Source organism: Mytilus edulis, chromosome 2 (assembly GCF_963676685.1).
Source record: "Mytilus edulis chromosome 2, xbMytEdul2.2, whole genome shotgun sequence".
NCBI lineage: Eukaryota > Metazoa > Mollusca > Bivalvia > Mytilida > Mytilidae > Mytilus > Mytilus edulis.
In genome coordinates this window covers 82,551,213-82,574,918 of record NC_092345.1, presented here as the reverse complement: position 1 = coordinate 82,574,918, position 23,706 = coordinate 82,551,213, and the positions used below count along the sequence as shown (strand labels likewise).

Below are 23,706 nucleotides of genomic sequence, written 5' to 3'. Positions count from 1 at the left end.
CAATGTTTAATACCATAAGTAGAAGGTTCGGATATATTGTGTGGGTTATGGGACAAACAGTCTAATAATTACGGACCAAAAACAAACATTTTTGTAAATTCAAGACCCTTAATTGGAGTTTGTCCAGAATGGTTCTTGAATTACCTAATACCAATGCTTTATGAAATCTTCTTTGAAAATTGGAGTTATCTTTCTTTGTTCAGTCAACTTAAATCAATTATACAATCAATCTAATTAAAAACCGATCTCTCATCGCTCCTGTTTCTGATATGTCGCGTGGGAGATCTAACGTAACCGGCTTTGAGGTCACATGTGAGTGACCTCGTAGGTGTGTCTTTTTCGACCAATGAAATTGAGTCTTCCACGATCTTGGAAGTTTAACGTAAGGCAAGGGGATGTAACTCATTTTATTTACGACGAAATCGTCAGTCAAAATAATTCATAAACTTTTTTGATTGGCTTACTAATAGGTCGTCAACTCATTTGCATATCTTTATAAATTCATAACTTTTAGTTCACTCACATGTGACCTCAAAGCCGGTTTCGTTAGATCTCCCACGCGACATATCAGAAACAGGAGCGTTGAGAGATCGGTTTTTAATTAGATTGTTATACAATATACAATGCAATATTCACTTTATTACCAACTGATAAATTAAAGCAGTCATTAATAACCATTCAGTGATTGCAAGCACTTTCTAGGGTATGCCCTTTTACAAATGGAAAAATTATACATTTTTTTAGTTTCTGGTCTCTTAACTGAAGTTTGTCTCCTCTAAATGTTTCTCATTTCAGAAATTAAAAAGAAAATTTCTTTAGATATTTTTGTTTGAAAGGATTAATATTCAGCAGCATAGTGAATTGCTCCTAACACAAAAGCAAAACAAATATTTAAGTTCATTAGACCACATTCATTCTGTGTCAGAAACCTAAGCTGTGTCATCTATTTAATCACAATTCAAACTCAGAGCTGTTTCCAGCTTGAATGTTGTGTCAATACTAGCCCCAACTGTTCAGGCTTCGACCTCTGCAGTCGTATAAAGCTGGGCTCTGCGGAGCATCTGGTCCATTCATTTGTTTATTTTTCAATTTGTGTGAATTAACATAGTTACAGTAAATGCTAATTACTGCACTTTCATACCACAACAAATATTGTATTGGTACATGTATCACTCAAATGTGTATCCATATAACAAAAAAAATGAAAAGGAATAATTTTGCATTACCTTTTGAATACTATGACTTTTTAGATATGTAGACATATTAAGACTCATTAGTAGATGTTGATAATATTGGCTTAAAATGCTTGAAATTCTATCAGATTACTTTTGGAGCAGTTATGAGTTTTGAAATTAGAAAGATCATATCATATGCAACAAGTGTAGTAAGTTTCAAGTTGATTGGAATTCAGCTTCATCAAAAACTACTTTGACCAAAAACTTTAACCTGAAACTCCCACTTCCATTTTCTATGTTCAATGGACCGTGAAATTGGGGTTAAAAGTCTAATTTGGCTTTAAAATTAGAAAGATCATATCATAATGAACATGTGTACTAAGTTTCGAGTTGATTGGACTTCAGCTTCATCAAAAACTACCTTGACCAAAAACTTTAACCTAAAGCGGGACAAACGAACGAACGGACCCACAGACCAGAAAACATAATGCCTATCTACTATTGTAGGTGGGGGCATAAAAAATTTAATAAATAACACTCATAATGCTCAGATTGGTTGTCATCGTGCAACATAGTTAATAACACCATATAGAAAAAACAAAGAACTCATTTTGTCATAAGACACTGTCAAACATCCATACATACTATCCACACTCATCTGTGTCCACACTTGTAGTATATGTAAATATTCTGAATACACTAACATAGTTAAGTGTATTAATTATTATAAGTATTTATATACTTAAAATTTTATGTTTAAACAAAATAAATGTGCTCCCGTTGTAAACAAAGCATGTTTTATGTATAGATTAGTAGCAAAAAGATGGGGTAAATCTCAAAGATTAACTGATACTAGGATTTTTCCTTTTCTATATATAAAGCTGAATGCATTAATAAAAGATTTTAACTCTGTTTTTACCTGAAGATAGTGCATAAAATGTTCACAACTCCGTTTTGGTTTTTTTTTTAACAATTTGGATCAGCTCAGTCTTGACCTTTTCAAGGTAAGTCAAAGTTCGTCGTCTTCTGATTGTGTTTTGCTCGACAAAGCCCACAAGGATAAGAACACTGATTAATCTAGCCTCTTTATACCTGCTTGGCTTTATAAACTGTTTAATGCATGGCTGGCGCATTTCGTAGAGAAGTTTTAAACTAATGTGCCCAACTAGATTATAATAAACATAAAAATTGCAGAGGCAGATTTAGGATGGTGACAAGGTGCCCGGACCCATTTGTAGGAAACATTTGATTATAGAAGGAAACATTGAAACATGACTTGAGCGAGGCCTCATAGGCAGTCAGTGACAACTCCCTTTATAAAATTTCTGGATCCACCACTGAATTGCACAATACCAAGTTGGAGGTTTAGATGAAGAAAAAAACCCTCAAAAAGCCCAAATGATGCATGAATGTGCATGAATGTGCATGAATTTTGCTATTAAACTATCTAGGAATTATTGATTATTGTGAGACTACAACATATTATTCTTGTACGAATGAATAAAACGTTGAAGATTAGATTTGTCTCCCGTTGGTCGATAGATAGTTTATTCACATAAAACCATGCAAGTACAAAGGTTACAGAGAAGTTGAAAAAATAATATACATAAAAATAACAATGCATTAAAAATGCATAAAATTTCGGATGAAATAACATATAAAAGAATATATATATATACAGTCAAATGTAAAAGTTAAAATTGTATAATGAAATACTTTTTGTGTATAAGTACGATAAATAAATCATGGTTGTTAAGAAGGAGTGAGCTTACTATTAATACATCGTATAAAATTGCAGAGGTTTCTTTAGTGTCTTCGGTTATTTTGAATTAAACAGTGTGTTAAATTTGATAATGTTATATCTGGGTATTAGTTCATTTGGAATAAATCTTCTTCTTTAATCTTGTAAAGCCGGGCAAACAAAAATATAGTGATATTCGTCTCCGATATCTCTTTTCGTACATATTGAACATTTTCTTTCACTTCTGTCAATGTTATGCCATCTCCCCTTTTCTACTTCGATGTTAGGAATTTACATAAAGTGTATATATGTCACAGTCATTGATGATGTCGAAGAATTAGACATATTTTCATGAATTTATAACTGTCACATATTATTTTGAATGGTGTAATTATTCACACGTATTATGCATGTGTCTCGAATAATATAAATATAAATAGGCAGTGTGTGATAGATTTTAGCAAATATTGAGTATTTATAAGTAAAAAATGAATATAATAGATAAACTGAAATCAAGTTGTTTGGAAGTAAAGGTGTATCTGAGATAAAAAGACATGGATACACCTGGAAACAAATAGAAAGAATCGCGAAAGATAGAACGAGTTGGAGGTCCCTTGTTGATGCCTTATGTGTTCAAGAACATGAAGAGGATTAAGTAAGTAAGTATTGTCTTTTGAATACAAATACATGCATATGTTGGTAACAGATGGTGGTTTTATCAAAAATTGTAATATAGTATCAAACTTTTCTTTAGTCACTTAATAATATGTATCGCTTATGGATTTGTGGATGTACATGTACCTACAAAGATATGTTAGGAATCATTAAAGATAATCATTGATCAAGTTAGCAGGTTGAACATGTGCAAATACGTCAAATTCAAGAATGATAATTAAAGCGGATAAAGTGGAAATCATTAGAAATTTATTGGTGTTAACAAAAGCTTTTACAGTGTTCTTTTAAAATTTTATAATTTTGAGAGATATATGCATTCCTTGAATAGCTCAAAATTATATACATAAAGATGTTAAATTTTTGCAGCTAACAAATTAATTATTTTTCCTCGATGTCAGATATATATGTTGGTAACTAACCGTGACTCTTTAACAGCTGTTTCGTCTGTAATTATTTACTGTATCTTAATTATCCGTGCCTGTAGCAGCACTAGATAATTATTTGTTAAGCCAGACAAAAATATACAACGTCCTGCAATATCCATCTACACTTGGTTAACTCTTTCTTAACTTTTTGAACTGGTACAATATACATAAAAAGTCTGTCTTTTGGAAAAGCTATGTAGTATGATTTTCTGTAAGTTTAAGTTTCTGTTCTTTTTACTCTCAACTTTATCCACAAGTCGACGCACAGTGGCGGAGCACAGTGTAGCACTATAAGCATGTGTTAACAATTAATTTTGCCCCCCCCCCCCTAACCTCCTTCTTACAATTTATTTTCCAGTGGCTACGCCACTACAATGCCATAATATATCGTGGTCAAAAACAACTTCTCGTAGCAATATGAAATACGAAGATGTGATATGATTACCAATGAAGGCTTTGGTTCACTGCAAGAACAAACCAGCGTATGTCAATCATAATTGCTGCTTCTCCGCCGAAAACGTTTTGACATTTAGAGAAAACTGTACATATCGGATGGCCCAGGATCAGAATTTATGTGTACAGGTATAGAAGACATATGTCCTTCGAACCTTTTGAAGACACTACCCTGCATGCGTGTTTGTTTCTAGGACAAGCAGTGACACTGTGTTCATATCTTATTAACTTATTATTACATGTTATCGTCTGAATATGCATATAATTTGCTTACAACTGACTTTAATTGTTAACAAACTCTGTGAATGCATCATAAAAGTAAATGTTTGCAATCTTAACAGAAACAGGCATGCTTCAGAAATAGGTGCCGCCAACTATTTACGCTTACATTAGAGCGATTATGATTTGTCAAGTACAACAATCAGATGTGTTGAGAGATATCCCTTTAAATTAGACGATTTGTCTGTCACAGTGAAGAAACAATTATTTCTCTATGAACCAGTACCAACCTTTGTGTGTGCTGATGTTATAACATTTGTATAAAATATGTCATGCACTAAAGATAAAAGACAGAAGAAACAAAATTAGGTGCCAGTTGCGGACATAGAACTGTCTGTATTTCATCGACAGTAGGATTTTTTTATCAATGAGATAGAACGTGTATTCAACGGATTTTTTTTAGTTTTAGTTTTTGCAATGTATCAATGCTCATTGAATGCTTTCAATCCCGTTTTCAAAAGTATCGCTTTGAAAGAATGTAGCAATACTCATTAAATGCTTTCAATCCAGTTTTCAAAAGTATCGCTTTGAAAGAATAATATAAGGGGAAACATACAGTTGTTGGCATGACACGGGTTATGATCTTCTCATATATATTTCATGATGGTATAATTTTAAACCCCTAACAGGAGGGATTGTGCCTGATATTCATATGATGAAGACATAATCTTAAAATTAGTTTAATTGACGTAGGAGCTGGCATTTCAGTAACTGCTAGTAGTTTGTTGTTATTTATGTATTATTGTCATTTTGTTTATTTTCTTTTGTTTCATATTCTGACATCGAACTCGGACTTTACTTCTCTTAAACAGAGTTTTACTGTGCGAACTCTTGTGAGTTTGTTTTTTCTACATTGGTTAAAGGTATAGGGGAGGGTGGAGATTTCAAAAACATGTTTAATCCCGCCACAATTTTGCGCCTGTCCCAATGCAGGAGCCTCTGGCCTTTGTTAGTCTGGTATGATTTTTAATTTTAGTTTGTGTATAATTCAGAGTTTAGTATGACGTCCATTATCACTGAACTAGTATACATATATATATAGTTGTATAGGGGCCAGCTGAAGGACGCCTCCAGGTGCGGGAGTTACTCGCTGCATTGAAGACCTATTGGTGGCCATCGGCTGTTGTCTGCTCTATGGTCGGGTTGTTGTCGCTTTGACACATTCCCCATTTCCATTCTCATTTAATGATTAAAGGTAAAGCAATAGGCATGCATGCTCTCCACATAATACTACACGGAATACTTTAGTTTAGGATTGAGCGTTACGAATCAAACCAAGATTCATATATCCAGAATAGTACAAGAAAGATCTGCTCACCCGTCCGGTGCACATGAGATCACCCCCATGTTTTGATGGGGTTCGTGTTGCTTAGTCTTTCGTTTTCTATGTTGTGTCATGTGTACTATTATTTGTCAGCGTGTCTTTTTATTTTTAGCCATGACGTTGTCAGTTTGACTGTCCCTCTGGTATGTCCCTCTAGTATCTCTCGTCCCTCTTTTACCGAACATCTAATACCTACTAATGCGAGTTGAAACTTTTTTTATGGGGTAAAAAAAAACATACAATAATATATATCAACTGTAATGTTTTTTTAATTTTCAAAATTGATATCGGAACAATGACTTTAAAGCTTTAAGTCGTATACTTCATAACAAAATTATTTTATCTTTTCTCTTTTAGTTTATTGCTAGTATTTTCCGACGAAAAAGTGTATATATGCATATGATGTTCAAGATTTCTAACAGTTAGTCTCCATTTTACATTTAGCTATTACATGTATATTATAACTGAACTGAACAAGCATATTTGTCATCCAAAGTATTTGGTGATAGTTGATTTTTTTTTATTGATGTTTGTTAGTCAAGTACATTTTAGACGTTCTTTCCACTATGCAAGCGCAATCGAAAAAATCAAGATTACGTTCACATTTGATTCCAAGTTTCATTTCATATGCATTTGGGGAAAACAAAGGATTACTAGTAATACTTTTTTTAGGAATGAAATCAAATTTCTCTACCACTGAATAAATATTTATTAACTTTAACACATACGATGGGTATTAATTACTAAAGATTATTGAATGTTTTAAAAGAAATCATTACAATTTCTAATTAACTAGCATCTAAAGCCAACTACTTGTTTATTCAGTCCCGCTGTGTAATCAAGTATCTACAAAGGGCAATGATATCCACGTGTCCAACTTACAGAATACACAAATATCCATTTCTTGATTGTTGTTTTAAATCTGTGGTAAATTAAACTTCTACAAATATGCTTTAGCTGTTGAAATATCAAAGAGAATTTTGCACGATGAGGAGAAATATTTTGACAAAAGTTTGTTTATAAAATTGGTAATGTAAATGTTTTCATACCACTGCCGACCTCACGCTGCTGTAATTACAGCAGGTTAATCTGTTTTGTATATAGAACGAGATATCACCTTTTAAAAAGCACCAACAGTTTGACGATACATTTTAGCAATCAAAAATATTTTGAAAGAAAGAACAAATTAACGACCGATATTGGAGAATATTTTGTCGTATCACTAGTAATATGTTGCTGAAATATAGCACTGTTCACATAAATATTTTACTTGTAAGAAAACGATGTTCAAGATTAGTTTTCTGTCGATTCGCAATGCCAGTACTGTGTATTGGAATTCGCATCGTAACGATCCTTTGAAATATTTAATGACCATCAACACTTTATAAAGACGGAAAACAAATAACTCTATATGGCATTTACAAATTTTCGGTTCATTTTCCCAGGTGACAACATTTTCAGTTACTAGTTCGAATCACATATAATTAGCTTAACATATATATCCGAAGAAACAAAAACTTTTAATTTGGTTAATGTTAATTTCTTTGATTTTTTTAGTCGTTTTTTTTTGGTGAAACAAAAGTCAAAGTTATATTTTTCTCATGAAACAAAGGCAAAATGACGAATATACCGAACTCCGAGAAAAATTCAAAACGGAAAGTCCCTTATCAAATAGCAAAATTAAAAGCTCAAACACGTTGAACAAATGGATAACAACTGTTATATTCTAGACTTGGTACAGGGAATTTTCTTATGTAGAAAATGGTTGATTAAACCTGGTTTTATGGCTAGCTAAACCTCTAATTTGTAAAACAGTCGCATAAAATTCCATTATATTGACAACGATGCGTGAAAAAAACAAACAGACATAATAGGTAAAATGTCAAACATAAGAGTAAAGCAGTCAACATTCTGTGTTATAATCTTTATCATCAGAAAAACTAACATAAATATATAAAAGAAACACTCAAAGACATATAAAAAAGACAAAGCACATTAGCAAAAATGAAAGATAGATACAAAAAAATACCATAGATTATACACAATGACGGGATATATAAGTACCCGGCCACGTCAAAGAGATATCGCAAAAAAATAGACTAAACAGTAAAATAATATTCACAAAGACAAATAAAAGAATACTATGTAACACGTCATTCAGATGATAAACAACGCCAATATCCAGAATATATATCAAAAAGGTCTTGGTATCGTCTGATTAATTCAACTTTTTAGAAGAAAAAAAAATGATTAGACGTTCTTAAACATACCCCTGGATAATTAAACATTCTGATGCATTACATTTGTTTAGTCACTTGTTTTGTTTTGAGTGCACATATTAAACATATCATGTACTTAACTATAGATTTAAGAAGATGTGGTATGAGTACCAAAAGAGACAACTCTCCATTCAAGACCCAATTTGTAAAAGTAACTATGGCCACTTCATGAATTTTATATAACTCTTTGTTTTTTAAATAAATAAAAACGTTAAGGATAGGGTATGATAAATCGTTTTTGGGGATCTTGATTTTAGAAATTCAGTGAGTTATACATGAAGATGAATTGTCAGACTGCCGTCCGTCCTTATTCGTGAATTTTCTTAACAGCTACAAACTTTGTATCGAATGCAGACCTGTAAATATGACAAAAAGAGTCATTCAACTTTTTATAATTACTGAAAAAGCACCAGCATTACCATAAAATATATTTCTACAAGATGCATTTCAACCTTGATATTTAAAAAAAAAAGAACTCTAAATAATCCAAAAGACGATAGCCAAAAAGTGAATCTCAACCCTGATGCATGGGTTAACTCTAAGTGTAAGCACTACCCGACCCAAGTGATGATATGTCGTCTTGGAAAGCTAACAAACAATTAAAAAAATAGAAACTTTACAAATATAGTACGCACAATGGTGGAATATTGCAACGATGTATTTAGTGAACACTAAAAAATCCAAATTGACAGTAATTGTTTCTATCTATTTATTTATTTCACATAGGAATCTATAATGGTTTACTTTTATAAATTGTTATTTGGATGGAGAGTTGTCTTATTGGCAATCACACCACATCTTCCTATATCTATCTACTGACGAATAACATAAAATTCATTAAAGAATTTTTTTTTGACATATGAAGGGAAGAGAAGTACGTATATTGAGATACTGTATTATGTTTAGGTATTAGTTATAAAATTACTAAGTAATAATTAAAAATCCATTTCCATTTTCTTTGTCTTCACTGGAACTGCATATTTTTTTTAGTCCGACATATCACGATGGGTGCACGCAGCTACGTGACATTGAACACTAAGTTGACCTTTGGTTAACGCATTTGTTTTTTTTTTGCTTTGCTGTCTAACATACATGCTATTTTGGTTTGGATGGCTTGGGGTGGTGTTTGAACGAGGAATATTTATTTTCTCACTTTGCGCCTCCAACTTACTTTTTCATTTTTGTATATATTTAGTATCTCTGTGCATTACTTAGGCAAACTATATATATATATATATATATATATATATATATATATATATATGTACGTCTGAGTCAGTGACAACTCTACAACAGATGTATCCATCGGATCGCCATCAATGATGGTGATACATGGCTGTGTACATAATGTATATACAACTCGTCTAAACATCAACCCAACAATGTTAGATCTGTAAATTTGCTTTCGCAAATTTTTGGTTCTTCCCTCGCCGGGATTCGAACCCTTTGGTGTCACGATATCACAGTAGCATGGGTTCGAATCCCGGCGAGGGAAGAACCAAAAATTTGCGAAAGCAAATTTACAGATCTAACATTGTTGGGTTGATGTTTACTTAGATCCAGTGGACATGTATATTGTATGGTTTGTCACTTGTTTAGACTTGTTTGTATGATATACTTATTTCTAGTGACTGTATAATGAAATGAATCATGATCCTATATGATATATAAAAATTGTTGAGTTAGATTGCTGATAAATAATAAATACATTGTGTATGAAAATAATAATATAACATCTACACACGCTTAAAAAACACGTGTCTCATGTCTATCTCTAGATTCACCTTCCGTGACAAGGTAACACTACGACTATTGAAGTTATATTTTTATATAGCGGATGTGGTCGAGTGGTCTAGAGCGCTGGACATGAGGCTAAGCGATTGGTGCTGTAGTGTATCAAAGGTGTGAGTACGAATCCCGCTGAGGGACGGACAAAAATTTGTCAGTAGAAAATCTATCTCTAACACTGTTTGGTGTAATTTTCAGACTTATATAAATATTTCCATTAACCTTGTATCTATATCACTCTTAGATCCAGTGGACATGTATATTGTATGGTTTGTCACTTGTTTAGACTTGTTTGTATGATATACTTATTTCTAGTGACTGTATAATGAAATGAATCATGATCCTATATGATATATAAAAATTGTTGAGTTAGATTGCTGATAAATAATAAATACATTGTGTATGAAAATAATAATATAACATCTACACACGCTTAAAAAACACGTGTCTCATGTCTATCTCTAGATTCACCTTCCGTGACAAGGTAACACTACGACTATTGAAGTTATATTTTTATATAGCGGATGTGGTCGAGTGGTCTAGAGCGCTGGACATGAGGCTAAGCGATTGGTGCTGTAGTGTATCAAAGGTGTGAGTTCGAATCCCGCTGAGGGACGGACAAAAATTTGTCAGTAGAAAATCTAACTCTAACACTGTTTGGTGTAATTTTCAGACTTATATAAATATTTCCATTAACCTTGTATCTATATCACTCTTAGATCCAGTGGACATGTATATTGTATGGTTTGTCACTTGTTTAGACTTGTTTGTATGATATACTTATTTCTAGTGACTGTATAATGAAATGAATCATGATCCTATATGATATATAAAAATTGTTGAGTTAGATTGCTGATAAATAATAAATACATTGTGTATGAAAATAATAATATAACATCTACACACGCTTAAAAAACACGTGTCTCATGTCTATCTCTAGATTCACCTTCCGTGACAAGGTAACACTACGACTATTGAAGTTATATTTTTATATAGCGGATGTGGTCGAGTGGTCTAGAGCGCTGGACATGAGGCTATAGCGATTGGTGCTGTAGTGTATCAAAGGTGTGAGTTCGAATCCCGCTGAGGGACGGACAAAAATTTGTCAGTAGAAAATCTAACTCTAACACTGTTTGGTGTAATTTTCAGACTTATATATATATATATATATATATATATACAACTCATATTATATTGCAAAAAAATATATATATATATATATTCCTATGCGTTTTTTTACTCCTTACCAGGATTCTGCTGTCCCCCCTTTCTAAATTTGAAATGACTGTTTGACTTTTTTTTTCAGAACATCCACAAAGCTGCGACTATACAATGTATCACAAGAACCATCAAATAAATGTTCATGTCACTTTTCACTTTGATCATGTGCAAATCGCTTGCGTTCTTTTGATTCTTCGAAAATTTGTCTTTCTCAGTCATGATTAAAAGACTTGTCACAAAAAAACATCAGCGAAGGAGTCAGACAAATGCACAAAAATGCAGCAGCAAAAAGAAAATATAAATGACGCGTAAAGCAGACTCGTGATTGCAGGGTGTTTATCATGTAAGTAATGATCCCGAACTGTGTAAATTAAAACAACTAATTGCAAGGAATCATAAACAAACAGTTAAACTCTTAATAGCTACATTAAAGGTTTCTGTAGTAGAACGACACACTTCAGTTCGGGGTAATTTATTTTTAATAAAGAGAACTCCAGCCACAAAAGTTCTTTGTATTGTAAGAGTTAAAAACTGGACACTCCGGGGAGTCTGTACCGCTTGCGTTGCATTTCTGTAGATCACTGGCTAAAGTAGTAAATAAAGGTAAATTAAAATAATTAGTCCGACAGTAGTATGTTTACCAGTATTTCCACAATGAGTTCTCTAGTGTCAGGCTATTTAAAATGATAAATATATGTACCCGACACATTTGTGATTATTCACGTTTTGCTAGTCAAAACTTTATACTATAACCAATAATCATAATCCAAACCCAATTGTTTGAGAACCCTTAGGGTTGACTAAAATATAGAAATATGGACTTCCTTTGGCTTTATCCAACTTGCAATAAAAACTATGCCAACGAAGGGCGTCCGTTTGACTTTTCGGATGTATAAATACGCAGCCACGTCCGGTCGGAAAACAGGAACATTCAAACCGATGCATTGTGTTTTGAGAGAGTACTGAGATCTCTGCGGGCTATAGAACCGCTTGAATCAATTGTTTGATGGTCCGTATGTTTAATCTTAAAGGCAAAATTTCTGCCCTTATTCAATACATCTTTTTCAGTGATAGTCTAAATTTCCCGCTCTTTATACCTGTCTATACCACTGAACATGACATTTCCTATTGCTAATTGTTCCGGTCCTGAATATGAATGTGTATGACATAAACTTATCATTAGCTTCAGATAATTAGTTATTAGATGACAATAGGCTTAGCTTACAGTGAATCTTTCACAATTTGACTGTGACAAGGTTAGGTAACAGCTTTTAAAATGTATACTTGAAACAACCAACTTTCTTATAAAGAGAAAGGAAGCAAAATGACCCATTCGTTTTGTAGAAATTTCAATTTCTATATAAGTAGACGTCAGATATTTTACTTACACAAATATTTACACCCGACATTGTACACCAGCAAACATTCGATACATATTAATTACAAGATGGTATTGAATGACTTAAAGTAAATCATTAGGTTTTCTAATTAACGCTGCTCAAAAGCCGACTGTTTGTTTATTTAGAATCCCAAAGTAATCAGTAGGGCAGCAAGGTGCAACGATATCCATGTGTCCGGCTTACTAAATACACAATTTCCATTTCATGCTTGTTGTTTTAGTCGGTACTAAATTAAGCTTCCGCTGAAATATTTCTATGTTGTTGAAATATCAAAGAATAGAATATGCTATTGGAAACATCACGGGCAAACGTTTGTTTGTGTTAATACTGGAAGAGTAAAGGTTTATTATACATACCGCTGATAATTTTCTAAATATCCACACCAAATAGCAAACCAGAAATCGGTTAGTACCTTTACTAAATACCAAATGCTTATAATGAAAATATTAATATTGAATAAGTCTTTCCATATATCAAAGCACAAGCTTTACACGAGATATAGATTTCAAAATACGGGAGAAATTAAACAATTATGTACAAAAATGTATCCGAAATCTAAATTTTCTGATGTATTGTTTTTACACATGAAATCGACAATATTTGTAAATGATTGATACTTTATATAAATCATATATATATTCATGACTGAAGTGATGGAATTACAATTTTCGGATTTCACATTTGATAACTTCTTTTTAAAAATCATGGAACAAAAAGTTTTCCTGTACACAAAGGGGTGCTGAGTCAATATTTTTGCCTGTGAAATTGTCTTGCTAATCATTATTGATTATTTAAGTTTAAGTTTAATGAATGATAGTATGCTAGAAAATATAAGTATTAGAAATTTTTATCTTCTTTGCAAATTTTTATTTTATTTTCAAAAAAATGATTTTAGAACAAAGTATAACAAGCGAGGTATTCAAATACTGACTGTACGAAATTTCTGATATTTTGAAAGTTCGACCTGAACGAAAATTAAATGACAGAATTTTAGAAAATGAAACATTAAAAGTTAAATCTAAGATATGCTGACAGTGGCGTAGCTTCCCTTCTGCTTATACCGAGGCAGGGGGTCAGGGGGCGCACCTGAAGCTATATAGGTTTTTACAATTTGAACAAGAAAAAATCGTTAAAAATAGTTGCTAGCCTATTCAATGTTATTTCATCATATTAATGTTAATTATATGCCGTACTATCTAAACGTAAAGCTATAACAATGACAAAATACGTGAAGGTATCACATTAGACAACCAATGAAAAGTCAGTTTCCTGACTTGCTAGCAGTTCAAAAGCAGGAACATATATATTGACATACTGTTCCCAGCAGAAAGCCAGCTCAAATGCCTAATGGCTCCCAATATATTTCCAAGCCGTAGTACACTCTAATAAAGTTGGCTGTACCTCACACGTCATATCACAAGAAATCATGACCTTGCTCAGTGGATAGAAGAAACCTGTACAAAATGTTGAAATACAGAAAGAAAAAAAAAACGCAAACATTAAGGCTTATTTGTACTAAGTTTTGTGGTGATCATTTATTTGGTCATAGGTCACGAATCAACGAATTATAGATAATCTGACCACAAAATGACAGCTGGATTGAACAAACGAATTTCAGGATAAACTAGGAGAAAAACATATGCTTCATGTAAAGTGTAGCACGGCACTTGTTTTAGTGGTGTATTCCTTCGAAGGTCTTGAAATTACATATTGAATGATTTTTAACTTTTTTTTTCATTCACGATGAACATGACAACCGGCGAATAACTAACATTTACTTTATTCTGAAGTCTTGGTTGATTTTTTTATATATATAAACTGACATTATGTATTAACTAACAGACATATTTCTCTGGAATTAGTGATTCCTTTAAACATTTTAAATTCCCTGCTTGTGAAAACGTACTATGAATTTAAAATAGCGAGAATAAAACTTGAAAACCACAACATATAAATTATTTTCTGTGCACTATAATATATAAATGCATATTTTGTTTTGTTTAGTACCAAAGTCAATGTACATAGTCGTAGGGGAACATGTCAACGGTTATAAATGAGGGTTTGCGGAATGCTTAGAATGGGATTATCAAATATTTATTTTTTAATCATTGTCTCCCATAATTTGATTTTCCTTATTTTACAATTTAGCACCATTTTAAATCCATATTCTTTTAAATTTAAATTAATTTCAGGGCCGATTTTTCTGTTTTCTTGAAACCTCAAGCCCTCATATACTTGAAATTATTCTGACACAAAATTAACTTATTGACCTAATTCAATGGTAAAGTGATTTGATCGGATGACTCGTGAGTTGGATCCTCATCTATTCTACTCACTGTTTTCGCTTGTTATGGGGTAAGACAAAATAAATCTGTTGTCGATTTCCTTTTAATCTGACAAACTTGAATTACAGAAAACTACCGTAAAGGGTATTTCCAAATAGAGGAGGGAAAATTAATTCAAATGTTCCCGTAAGTCTTGAATAATTCGTAAAGGGTATGAATCAATAACCGCGCCAACAAGACATACCAAGTGGCTACATTATTGTTTAGTAGTTATTGTTTGCTGCAATAATCATTTAAAAGAAAATACAGTGAAGGAAAATATATTTTTTTTACTGAGGCAACTGCCTCGGTTGCCTCAACGTAAGCTACGCCCCTGGCTGACAGATATAAGAAAAGAAAATTGCATTACTGTTTTCATTAATATGCTGCATTACAAAAAAGATATATTTACAGTATTTTTTTTAATCAAACTATTAGAGTTATCTCCCCCTTAAACGCGGTCTTTAATAAAGTTTGGAATCAATAAACACATTTTATGCATTTGATTATTTTAAATATAATATTGTGATAATTTCAAATGAAAAAGCTCACCAATAAATCGTATTTATGCACAATTTGTTTTTGAATTAATTACAAATATCCAATATTTTGCGGTTATTTTGGTATTACAGCATAATCCCATATTTCATCTATTCAAAATTATACGCTTTACATGCATAAAGGTGCACGTGCAAGATCATTTATCATTCATGTTTTTTAAGTCGCTTTTATAAGAAATTGAGGGTGAATTTATAAATAAAGTATAAAATGTGTTATATTCATCTTGACCTATAAGTTGATAAAGGGATTTTCTGAATAATTTTACAAAAAATTATATACTTATATACTTAAATTAAGTATGATACTAAATGTGAAAACGTTAGCAACCTAGTCACGAAAAAAAAAGTAACAAATGACCTCAATTGTCGAGTGTTTGCTAAACAGTTGACAAATTTTGTGGTAAGATTCTGAAATGTAACCAAGTTTGTTTACCCAGTAACAAGCTCTAATGTGAAAGTGTGACCACTGTATACTTAAAGAGTATATACGATACTGATGTTTAGTACCAAACATTCATATTTAGCAAAGGAGATGGTGGCCAAATAATCACACATAACGATATTTTGATAGCCTATTATTGTTAAACAAATTCTTTAAACTTTTGGTTATTTAAAAACAAAAACAATGTTCCCAATTGTATATATATTTACACGGAAGTACGCCCCTTGTATACCCATGACAACCCCTGTTTTTATTGTACATTCTAAAGGATGCACTTTACGAAACAACTTGGAGATAAGAATTTTATTATAGTTGTTAACGAACTCATATTAACTGAGTGCACGTTTTACATCTAGGGCAAATCGTCTAACATTGAATTGAAAAGTCTGAATTCAGTTAATATGGTGTATAGGAAATTAGTTTCCAAAACAGAAAAAAGATAAGAACAATCTGCTTTAGCCAAAAAAAATAAAAGTTTTCAATGCAGTGCGAGTATATAGTTTCTAGGCCATTGTAAAGCAGAACCTAGAGTAAAACCAACACTACTAAACACGCTGTTATAACTGCCACTATATATAAACATGATAATATATTGGTAAATAGAATGGGTTACATTTAAGTATTTTTCCCTTTCACTTAGATGGTGACAGAAAGCCATCAACAGAAAAAAGCATTTAACAGATGTATTTATAGTATGTAAAAGGCAATTAAACATTTCAATAAAATTTTGACCTTTGTACAAAAAACAAGAATTATTTCACAGAAACAACACAAAAGACTGTTATCTACATGTACTTTACACCGTATTATAAATATAAAATCTCGTAACGTTGAACATATAATCTCCTGCAAGCAAAACTGCATTTTCAAAAAAAATTAAAATAATAAGTGTAAAGGCACGGCATCAAAGCTCTGTGTCTTTGCTTTAAGATTTTTGAAATAACACAATGCCCTATTTCTTAACAGTAAACAAAATATAGTGAACATCAAAAGATGTATGGCTCAAAATTTCAATACAGGTGATATTGGATACAATTTTATGCATTTTTCACACAATAGGAATAATAAAGACTTTCATTTCAAAAAGCAAAACAGTTCTGATAATTAAAGTAAAGTATATATATCATTGTTTTCCCTAATTCAAATTGATTCATGTTGGTTACGATGGCTTTCGTAAATGTTTCGTAAAAACATGGACATGGAGGAATAACTATCAAAATTGTCTTCAAAAGTAATGGCAATAGCGAGTATTCAATGTTTGATGTCATAATGTTTAAATACATGATTGTCGAAAAATCTTAATCTTTTCCAATTTTCCCCATGCAAGTGAAACAAATAAAGGGTTGCAGTTTAAATCTATTACATTTGATATTGGAAAAGGGTGTGATAACATATTCTGTTATTCTTATACTTCTTCTTAGATATATCTTAATAACAATCACTTCAAAAGACATATATTGGTCCTAAAACCGCTTTCATTAAACTGGCTATATACTGCCCATCTCTAACAGATACGCTTAAAAGTCGTAAAATTGTTTGGTAAAGATGTAATATATCTATACAAAATCAAGGCAAAAAAACATATGCTATAGGAAAATAAAAAATGCGGTGTGGTAATTATAAAATATAACGGAAATCTATAGATGCAGAGGATAAATGTATATTTCAATTTTAAACGAAGTGATTGCTCTGCAATTCCAAGAAAATTACCAATATATTTTACGGCTTAATATTTAAACAAAATCGTGTCTTTGGAATAAACCATGAGTAAACCGCAAACAGATAATTAAACTCAAAACATTAAAGAGTATGTAAAAGCCTCGGTCTGAAGCGAAAAACGTCGATAAGACACACATTAGTTAATAAAAGTTCAAACAATAACCAGGATCGAGTACCACAAACCCCACATAAAACTTCCGTTGTTTAAGTATGATGCGTTAATAAAATCACATTTGGTGGTGAATGAGCAGTTTATTAAACGGCCGTGTAGGTTACAAATAAGGGGTTTTATGATGTAAATTGTCTGTTAATTGTTGAAATTATAAATGTTGAAATTTTGAATCAAAGTTACCCACATCTTCAAATAAAGTTACGAATGTCTGCTTAGTTTCGATCAAAAAGTTACGGACGTCTTGTGCTTTTTTTAAAGTTGGCCTTGCGCTTTAGTGAACTCTAAATTAATAAATTTATGGTAATTGTTAGTGATTTCTTTATTAAAGAATCCTATAAATATTTACATTCTGCATGAAAAACGTTGCAAAAGGTAGATTTTGTATGCATTAAATATCAACGAGTTCAGAGTCCGCCATCTTGGGCTGTGGGTAACTTAAGTTACCCACAGCCGTTTAAGCACAGTGTCAATGAAACAGTTTAGAATTTGAATATCAAACTGTCTTGATTTGTTCTTTAATGGATTTAAACGATATATATGTCTTCGTAAACTCAAAGTGTTGTTCAGAACTACACATTGATACCAAGGACTGAGTATTATATATTGTAGATTACATCTGTTTGTAAAGTTTCGCAACTTGGGAGATTCGACCAAGAACCTAAACAGAATACGTAACTGAAGGATATGCATTGCTTCCGGTCAAACTAATTTGTGTCCTTCTTAGTCAACTTTTTTACGAAAAGTAAAAAGTCAAAATGTTTTTCAAAGTTTCATTTTTGCCATTTATAATTTAGTTACGAAATTAGACACAATGATGCTTTAATTCGTTATAGATAGAATTACTCTATTTGAAAATGAGATTGGTTAGGAAAATTGACCGCTTGGGTTCAAAATTCTCAATAACATTTTATCACACGGAAAACTTTTTTTTAATAATCAACGATAGCTATAACGTATAACTAATATTTGTTGCATTTCCTTATAAATTGCCCAGAATCAATGTCTACTTAAATAGAATTTTACGCATTAAAAAGGTATCCCTTGTATCTGAGAAATAGAATTTTACACATTAAAAAGGTATCCCTTGTATCTGAGTAATAAAACTGGGCCTGTATGCATTGATATTTTTTATTGTGTTCCGAGGGGATATTCCTGTAAGACATATTTTCAAATTTGGAATAGTTACAAGTATAATTATTTTATAATTATATATTTTATTTTGAATAATTGTTCGTTACTTTGGTTCTTATGCTTCTTACAATTTAAATTCTGTCTTGAATAGCTAATAATCACATAGCATAATACATGATCATTTAAATAATAGGCGTTAACAAAATATTATTAAGCTCCTCCCATATGTTGACATAGAATCACGTGTAGTCAAAAGTGATAGTTCCTAATGATTATTTATTTACACATTCCATAAAATGATACCCGCCAGTTAATCGCACTTCATTATAAGATATAATGCATGCTGATCCTATCATATCTGTACACCAGTGACTGAATAAAGTTTGGAAAGTGAATTAGATTTTTCTGATTGGAATTATTTTGAATATTATTGAACTTTTACATTTTACGTTCTAAATGTTGATGAACAGGGAAATTACTGACAACAAACAGTCAATGTGTTCTGAAAGTAATAGAAATTTGTGGGAAAACGAAAGTGAAGATGAGGATATTGACATTGAAGATATACCGGGATCTCCCGGCCAGTCCGAATATGATTCTTCTCACAATTCGTCTTTTGAGCATTCGACTTCTGAAACGTTTAACGAAGACGGTATAAATGAAAATGGAAAGCAAACAGATTCTGAAAGTGTGACAGAAAACAGTAGTACAGGACATAAGAAACGATCGAATCTCGTAAAACCGCCATACTCATATATTGCTTTAATAACTATGGCAGTTCTTCAGTCACCTAGGAAAAGATTGACCCTGTCGGGGATTTGTGAATTTATCATGGGACGATTTCCGTACTACAGAGAAAAGTTTCCAGCATGGCAAAACAGCATTCGCCATAATTTATCTTTAAATGACTGTTTTATAAAAATCCCAAGAGAACCCGGAAATCCCGGTAAAGGAAATTACTGGAGCCTAGATCCTCGCTCAGAAGATATGTTTGATAACGGAAGCTTTCTCAGGAGACGGAAACGATTTAAACGTCCGTCATTAGAGATGATGCAGCAATCAACAGCATTTGCTCATTCTCCGTATTTTCATCATCATCACCACCACGGATTATTCTCGCCACACGCACCACATCCGTCAGTAATTGGAACAGGTATACCGTATCCGTATCTGTCACCAATGATGACACCACATCATCACCTTTTACAGCAGGAGGTCACCACAAGAACTCCGCTACCTCCCATATCATTACCAGTAAGGGAGAGAGGACATTCACCGTCTCCCAAGGTAATAAATTCTAGTCCGCCAGCAACTAAAGCAGACTTTTCGATTGACAAAATAATTGGTAATACGGAAACGCAGAAAGCGCAGAAAGTGCCGACAACATCCTCATTTAGACCTCCATTATCGGGACTTCCCCATATGTCATCGATACCACAGTTTAGGCAAGGTGACAATGACATTTCTAAACTAAACAACGCAACCTACCTGGCACAACTTCAAGCTGCACTAACACAAATGAACTCGATAGACATTGAAAAGTATAGAAAATATCTACAAATATATGGTATGAATGGATGGCCCGTGTAATGTTAAAATACTTCTAATTTTATGTTATATATTTATTTATTATCAGTTCATGTAAGTACTGTTTATTTATCGTTGTGTTTCATTCCGTTATTGAATGTGTTGTTAATCAGCTAACGACCAAAGAGACTTCAGGGACATATTTCATGTAATTACCTTTTATTGGAAATTATATGTCATAAAGGGTAATGAAAGTAAACGTTTTTGTTTTTTTCTTCTTTATATATTGTTACCGACACTGTATTCCTCCTTCAGTATATAAGAATTCGTACAAAATGACTATAGAGGTTTCGCCAGTTTTTTGGGGAAACAATGGCAATTTATTGTTAAAAATATGAATACAACGAAACAAATCAACGACACACACGCACAACACGGGTCAATTCAAGGTTATTAACCACAACACACACAAGCATATTTAGGATAACAAATGTCTTTAACAATATACAAATGCTTGTACGAAATGTGATTTTTATTATTTTTAAATATGATGATGATGTTGATGACAATAACTTGAACTACTAAAATCATAAAATTTATTTAGTGATTTGTAAAGTGTGGAACTTTTACACAAGAAATAATTATGTCAGTATGGAATAAAAAGCTGTAGATACATTTTTCTTACAAAACTGATAATATTTTAGCTGAACATTTCTTGCATACATAAAGAAAAACACAAAAACATATCTTCTTTAAACTTTCGGATTTGGATTAGGTCATATTACCAAATCCAACGTTTCTTTTAAATATAACTGCTATGTTAAATTAATCCAAGTTAAACTTGAACAATTTATCAATGAAAATATTTTGAAAAGGTACTAATTATTATGTAAAAGTGGTTTATTATAATTTAAAAATATAAATCTGATTTTGATAAATTCATAAATTCAATCGTATTAAAGTTTCTTTCAATTGAAAATTATTGTGAAAGGTGTCTTTATAAGTAAACAAATAGTCAGCGATTGTAAATCTTCATAATCAGCTTAGATAAATCAGATGTAAGCCTAATGTTAGCTTATTTACTTGTTTTATTACGATTCTATGTTAAAATATGAAGTAAAATTGAATGAAATCTAAGCATCAACACATCAGAAATAAATATGAAATAAAAATTGTAATCGAAGAATGAAATTTATCAATTATCTTAAAAGTATAAAAAACGACTGGCTGAATTTGATAAAAACGAAAACATTGTAACTTTTGTAACAATATATTATGGTTATTAAATTATATTGTTGAACTTGTACTGCTTCTTCCAGTGAAAAAACTGGCCTATTAATGTCGATATATCTATTGTTTTATCTTTTTTTTTTAAACTATTCTCTGTTCGATTTAAAACATTTTTTTTATTATTCAAATTTTCCATCGCTGAATATTTGCGGTAGAGTACAAACACGAATCTCACGCAACGTTAAGATGTGTGATAAGTAAGAAAGACAATAACTTTAAGAGGATTTGAATTAAACACTTTATTGCACAATTATTATCCGTTTAAGGATTAACCAGATTTAAAATTTAACTTTTTATAAAAATTAATCTCTTTATGAAAATGTTAAATAAATAATTTTGATTGCTTAATTCTATCATGATAATTATTAAACTAATAAGTCTTTATTATATACTACTAAGTCTTTCAATTAAACACAACTGTAAAGATTAATGTACTGAATTGGAAGATCCATGATATAATAATAATATAAACTCGATTATATATAACTGGGTAACATGAGATTTTTGAATAACTAATATGTATAGACTGGGTTAATAATTCTTTTATTTTTTTGATGGAAAGCCGCTTAGTGGTATAATATAACAAAACAACAATAATACATATTTTAACAAAAATAGTACAAACAAACAACCAAAATAATAACCAATGAAAATGTAATACCAAAGTCATACAAGTAATTTTTTTCTGCAACGGAAAATTTATAGAAGAGAGGCGAAATGTACCAGGGGGACATTCAAACTCTTTAAGTCGAAAATAAACAGACAGCGCCATGGCTAAAACGAAAAATGACCAACTGACAAACAAAAGTACACTCAACACAACATTAAAAACTAAATACTGGGCAACACAAACTCCACCAAAAACTAATATAAAATAGAAATTCATCACAATAAGAAATGTCGATTCAAGCCTTAGTATACCCATTTGAATTGTATATATATATATATAAATTAAAATCACAAAAATACTGAACTCCGGACAAAATCAAAATCAAAAGCCCAAACACATCAAACGAATGGACAACAACATGGCTCAGATGTTTCAATCAGATGTTCAGCATATATATATACAACCTTGCAGACTTTCTGAAATTACCAGTATTAAAGAATATCATCAACATATATAATATCCAAAGTCTTCTTAGGTATGATTTTCGTATGCCGTGCTCAAATTTAAACAGGCAATAATTCGAAATTGAACCGAACAAAAACTAATCTAGCAAACAGAAGAAAATAAGAAAATGATGTTTAATAGCCAAAGAGAAAACTATCCTAGGTACCACTAAAATGGCGAGCATGAAAACAACTATACATATTACCGAATGTCCTTCAACAATGAACAAACTATTTTGAGAATATCGATTTATGAACAAAGGTATAAGCTAAACTTGTGACAACTTGTAATAGACAATTCAACCAGCGACAAGTATCATGAGTAGAAAAATAAAGGATGTAGGGTATCATTCATGACACAGTCCATACAGCAACAAAAAAAAAGGAACAGTGCTATGCCTATATACATACATCTTAAACATCTTACTTTGTATAACAGAATTTAAAATTTACATCTGGGTGTTTATTAGAAAGAGGCAAACAAGCGACGTATGTATATGTGACAGTGCCATTCAAGTTAAAACACAGTACACAGTAAAGTACACAGTAAAAGTTTGAAATTAAAGTACACAGTAAACATATACTTTTCATTGTATTAGTAAAATAAAACTTAATTTTCTGTATTTAGTCATGATAAATGTTTTTTGTGGGTCGGATGAAAAGCTATT

General features: G+C 31.7%; 1 protein-coding gene across 1 annotated transcript; it reads left to right on the top strand.

Annotated features, from left to right (window-relative positions):
• Positions 1-19,440: 19,440 nt before the first annotated feature.
• LOC139513146 (forkhead box protein D3-like) lies at positions 19,441-20,894 on the top strand. Its single transcript, XM_071301407.1, has one exon. The coding sequence runs from the start codon at positions 19,565-19,567 to the stop codon at positions 20,696-20,698; it is 1,134 nt and encodes a 377-aa protein (XP_071157508.1). The 5' UTR covers positions 19,441-19,564; the 3' UTR covers positions 20,699-20,894.
• Positions 20,895-23,706: the final 2,812 nt, after the last annotated feature.